Source organism: Schistocerca gregaria, chromosome 1 (genome assembly GCF_023897955.1).
Source record: "Schistocerca gregaria isolate iqSchGreg1 chromosome 1, iqSchGreg1.2, whole genome shotgun sequence".
In the NCBI taxonomy this organism is placed as follows: Eukaryota; Metazoa; Arthropoda; class Insecta; order Orthoptera; family Acrididae; genus Schistocerca; species Schistocerca gregaria.
Window position 1 is genome coordinate 967,389,619 of NC_064920.1, and position 6,000 is coordinate 967,395,618.

Genomic DNA, 6,000 nt, shown 5'->3' on the forward strand with positions numbered 1-6,000 from the left:
AACAAGATCTTTGTATCAAGACTGACCACAGCTACTTCCAAATCCATCAAAACTAAATGCAAAAAGTATCTATCTAAAAAAGCAGTAAGAGAGAGCCTACACTCCTTCCCAACTAACTATGTAAATGTAGATGAAATAAGGCTTAAGTTCAGAGAAAGAGTATGTGAGGCATTGAAAGATTTATATCAAATAAATTAATAAAAGATGATGTTGATCCCCCATAGTACATGAAAAACATGAGAACACAGTTACAGAAGCACCAAAAAAAAGCATGCCAATTTTTAAAAGATCACAAAATCTCCAGTATTGGCAATTTTTACTGAAGCTCAAAACTTAGTGTGGACTTCAATGTGAGGTGCTTTTAATAACTTCCAAAGTTAAACTCTGTCTCACTATCTGACAGAAAAAACAAAAGACACTCTGGTTGTAGGTGAAGCACACCAGTGTTAAGAAACACTTAATCCCTTCACTGCACTATGCTAGTGGTAATGTTACCGATAGCAGCACCACTAAAGTGGAATTCTCAGAAATTCCTTCGACAAAGACAATGAAGAAAATATCCCAGAATTTGACTAAGAATAACTTTCAGCATGAGTAATTTAAAAGTAGATATCCTTTGTGTAGCAAAGCAGCTTAAGGCACTCAATAAAGTCAAGTCTTCCTGTCCAGACAGGATATCAGTAAGGTTCCTTTCAGAGTATGCTGATGCAATAGGCCCTTACTTAGCAACAATATACAGGCACTCACTCAAAAAAATGATCTGTGCCTAAAGACTAGAACACTCCATGGGTCACACCAAAGCTCAAGAAAGGAAATAGGAGTAATATGCTGAATTACAGACCCATATTACTAACATTGATTAGTAGTAGGATTTTCAAACATTACGAATTACTCGAAGGTAACAGTCTATTGACACACAGTCAGCACGGATTCGTAGTGAGTGCTATTGACATGTTTCTAGATTTTCAGAAGACTTTAGACACCGTAGCATCACAAGAGACACTAAATAAAATTGTGCCCCTGTCAGGTGCAACTGGATTCTCTCAGGAAAGTTGCAGTACATAGTAGTTGATGAAAAATCATCAAGTAAAATAGAAGTGATATCCAGCATTCCCCAAGGAAGTGTTATAGGCCCTGTGCTGTTCTTAATGTACATAAATGGTTTAGAAGGTAATCTGAGTAGCCCTCCTAGATACTTTGCAGATGATGCTATCATTTGCTATCCAGTAAAGTCCTCAGAAGATCAAAACCAGTTGCAAAATGACTTAGATGTGAGATCTGAATGGTGTGAAAAATGGCAGTTGTCTTTCGATATGGAAAAGTGTGAAGTCATTCATGAGTACAAAAAGAAATCTATTGAATTTTGATCGTATCATAAATCACGTAACTCTAAAGCCTGTCAATATTGTTACCAACCTACAAGGGAAAAATGATCATCATAATAAAGTAAGAGAAATCCTACTCCATACAGAAAGACTTAAATGTTCATTTTTCCTATGTGCTGTTAGAGTGTGGAACAGTAGAGAAATAGTGTGAAGGTGGTTCGAAGAACCCTCTGTCAGGCACTTATGTGTGAATTGCAGAGTAGTTATGTAGATTTAGAAATGTTACCCATTGCAGCTGGCACATTTAATATATGAGACAGAATGAATAAAAGTGGTAACTTATTGCCACTGTTGTTTGGCTTGTCTGTCAAGCATGCAGTCAACGAAGAGAGAAAATTTCAAGAGAAAAGGGGGATCAGGCACCAGTTATGATTCAGAGATGACATAGTCCATCTGGCTAAGAGTAAGGAAGGCTTTGAAGAACTGTTGATTACAGTTGACAATTCACACCAGAATTTGGACAGAAGATAATAAAAACAAAGATTAAAATATAGATCAGGAGGAAGGAAAATAATTTGTTTAATAGCAAAACAAGGGTAGACACACTAATACTGAAAGATTACACCCTATCTGATCAGAAGTATCCAGACACCTATTAGTTGGCAGTAATACGAGATGTGTCCACTCTTCTCCTTTTTGATGGTTTGAACCCTGTTGAGGTCACTTCCAGTGAGGTGTCTGAATGTAGAGGAATCACAGCCTATTCTTCCTTGAGCCAAAACCAGACAAGATAGTAATGTTGGATGCTGGGGTTTAGAGTGAAGTCAAAGTTCTAACTTACCCCCAAGATGTTCCGTTGAGTTCAGGTTGGGACACTAGGCAGACCAGTCCATTTGAGGAATGTTATTTTCCACAATCCGTTGTCTCAAAGATGCTACTTTGTGTCATTGTCTCACAGACGCTGCTTTATGACACGTGCGTTTGCATACTGATCCAACTGGTCATTGCCTCAAACTGTTCAACTGCAGGCAGTACACAATAAAATAAAATGTGTTTGTGTATCATTGCTTTTAGCACTTTTGTAAGTGCAATAAGGGCACCACTCCTTAACCAAGAAAAATATATCTCCATATTGTAACACCAACTCCTGCACACTTCACTTGAGTTCTCCTTACTCATATCCTTCGATTGGGTTACTACAGGGTATAGGGTGATATGTCACTCCAAATCACTTGCTTCTAGTCATCCGTTGTCCAGTGGCATTGCTCTTTCCACTACATGAAATGTCACTTACCTTTGATGAATGAAGTTTGTGGCTGAAGAGGAGCTGCTCAATCATGATATCCCCTTGTTTTACTTCCTGCACATAGTTGTGCTAGCTGGACTGCTGGGAGCACTTTGGAACTCCCGAGTCATCCTTCCACTGATTTCATACCATTTTTTACAACCACCTTCAGCAATGCTCGGCAGTCCTTGTCCATCAGTAAAAGATTGCACCAGGCCATTGACCCACAGAGTATTGTTATAGAAATACGTGAGGTCTGCCTGATCTTGGTTTAGCTGTGTTTGTTTCTTTATGTTTCTGCTTCACAGTTGCTTCAACAGTCGAATGGGGCAGCTTTAGAAGTGCTGAAATGTCCCTATAGATTTGCTACTCAGGTGACATCTAGTGATCAGTCCACATTCATAGTCAACTGAGCTCTCTTGACTGATCCACCATGCTGTTACTGCTTCTCTACAAACAACACAATACTGCCCATCTCCTTTTTTCCTGCAGGTCCCCCTCTCAAATCATCTAGTGATCAATTCTACTTTAAATACTGATATCCAGAAACATTTGCTCAGATACTGTTTTATATAAGAAGCATGACTGCTGAATATGCCTTAAGTAAGTAAAGAGAAGCTACAGATTGGCACGAAAAAGAAAACTTTCTCATCAAAAGGTGTTTCTGAAGCAATGAGTCTGGAATACAACATTGTATGAGAGGTAAATATGAATTGTTGGGAAATCAAGAAACAAAAAGTTGACATTTTCAGTAGTGGATGTTAAGTGTACCATCCTCTGAACTAATCTTTGTGGCTTTTGGGTGTTAATTCTGTTGTTCCTTATATTCAAAATGGTTAATGTTGTATCTAAATGCAGAATTATTATAGTTCGTAAAAGTTATGTACATCATTCACTACAAGAAAATTATTATAAATATTCTGTTAATATGATAAGACTGCGCTAACCCTTATGTTTTTCCTTTTCTTTTTCTAGATGTTCGAAAGAGAATTGAAGAAGAAAGTTAAAGACGTCATATTAACTTTTGAAAAACCAACATCTCTCTCATTACCAAGTGGAGAGAGGCTGTCGGATTATTGGTCTCTTGTATGATTATCGGCTGTTCTGGACAGGGTGACTTTTGTGACATTGCCCGTGAGGACATGAAGTATATGTAATAGAACCTTGACATGCATTCCAAGATTTTTTTTTTGTCTTACACACAACGAATTTGAGATTGCTAATGTGTATTGCTAAAAAGTATGGCTGTACTTTGATCTGCTTTTGTATGCTTGTACATATAACTTAAGTAACAGATGTTCTATATTATATTAAAGCATCTCATTCACTTACACTTGTGATTCCCATTTTCCTAGAGGATCATCACCAATCCATTGGTATTATTTTGTTAATGATTGTAAAATGTTAACTGAAATGATTTGATCATTTTTAGAGGTAGATAGTTTTGCTATTACTCTAAAAATATAAGAACTGTACATGTGTTTATTTTAGAATTTTACTGGAGATATCAATAATATGTGGAACTGTGCCACTGATATGTTTGATGACAACTCATTGGCACTGAACTGACTAGTATTAAATGTACTATTGATATGTTAACAAAAAAACCACATATTTTAGACATGTGAAACTATTGCTTTGAGTTTAAAATGTAAATGGAGTAATGTGTAAAATATGTAATAAATTATATAAAATTTTATATATTATAAAAGCACAGAATTCATGTAACACTGCACATAAAATTTGCTAAGCATTTAACTATTTTGCAGCTGGGAGTAATCACAGCAAAGCACAAAAACTGAAATAAAATGTACACGTTAGAAGCCTTAGAGTTGCATGACTTTGCAACTAATGAATTAACATACAACTAACCTGACAATGTCTCAGATCAGTCAGATGAAAAATGGTTACAGCATATAGATTTTGTAAGACTGTGATTAATACAGTTGGCCATCTTTAATATTTAGTTGAAGAGCAGTATAGTACCAAGAATAGTGGTTTCAGTATAAAGTGTCAGGTAGGAAACTATGGATATTCCCTTCAGTTGTGTTGGACAACTACATGACCCATTTGTGGTTCCAAATGATGTTGTTGACATTGGCGGATTTAACCCTGTTAAGTTATGTGGCAATGAGGTCAGATCCCTACTAAAATTCCAAATTGTACATAATAATCCATGTAAACCCTTCTTTGTTATTCACATGCTATGTACCAACTTTTTCTAGAACATTAAAGATGGTTCCTGTCACATAATATGTCACAGGTACTTATTTATATTTTCCCCTTCCTCCTTTTCGACATTTTGTGGAATGAATTCTAAGTGTGTCACCTTACATAGGGCCATAAAATCTTGCCTTACATAGGGCCATAAAATCTCAAGAAAAGCCTCCACAGTTCTGTTGCCACTTTGTCAATGCATCCAACTCCATCATCGATAAATATATATCCATTAAGCTGCAGAAGCTATACAGTCTCTGTATGGTCCAATTCATTGACATATAGTAGATGGGACAGGATGAAAGATGAGTCTGTGGTAACAATCCATACCAACAAAGAAACATAAATCCGTACTACAGGAACCAAGCTTGGGGCTGAGTCTTTAATGTCATCCAAAATTCTTACATCATGGAGGAAATGAACATTAGTCCTAAGTCTCCATCATAAAGACTTAGATCTGAAGAACCCCTTGCAGATTAGTTTCTTGGTTTTTCTCAAAATGAAAATATATTTGATTCTGATATGAACTGTAGGTCTTTATCATGAATTAACGCACGGTACAAACCAAAAGGGACTGACAGTAGTTTCAACACTAAAACACAGCATATAAATACAGTTACCCAACACATGGACGTGGAAACACACACAAGTTGAAGTTGAGCAGCTAATTGCAGTGGGGCCAGTATTACACATGGAGCTCATTCAGGTGACACACAGTGTGCACAGGCAAACAAAACAGAAATTTTGAATCATGCAACTATATATTTAAAAAATGAAGTCAGTGTGATACAATGCTGAGAAAGATGAGATGACTATTTTACGTTTAAAACGTTAGAATAAAAAAAGAGAGAACTGATAAGTCTTATAGGAATTTCTAGTAGAATGAAAATACTTCAGGATTAAAGGAGACGACTTACCAAAATGCAGAAGAATTGAGTTGTCAATAAGAACACACACAAGAAAGAAAACTAGCCTTTGAAGTTATCCTTTGATGAGCTAGAGTAAAATACACCAACTCCCCCCCCCCCCCCCCCCCCAATACACACACACACACACACACACACACACACACACACACACACACACACACACACACACACACACACACACACATTGTGCCAGCTAGACTAACAGTGCCAACACTGTTTTGCAGCAGGTGGACTAGTTGTATTC

At 36.8% G+C, this 6,000-nt stretch overlaps 1 protein-coding gene across 1 annotated transcript in view; it reads left to right on the plus strand.

Moving 5' to 3' along the window:
- The window catches only part of LOC126276491 (nucleolar complex protein 4 homolog A-like), a 132,498-nt gene extending 127,633 nt beyond the window's left edge, over positions 1-4,865 (plus strand). Inside the window, exon 10 of the mRNA XM_049977280.1 lies at positions 3,586-4,865. Coding sequence (XP_049833237.1) covers positions 3,586-3,702 — 117 coding nt within the window. The 3' untranslated portion in view covers positions 3,703-4,865. The remainder of the gene's footprint in view (positions 1-3,585) is intronic.
- Positions 4,866-6,000: the final 1,135 nt, after the last annotated feature.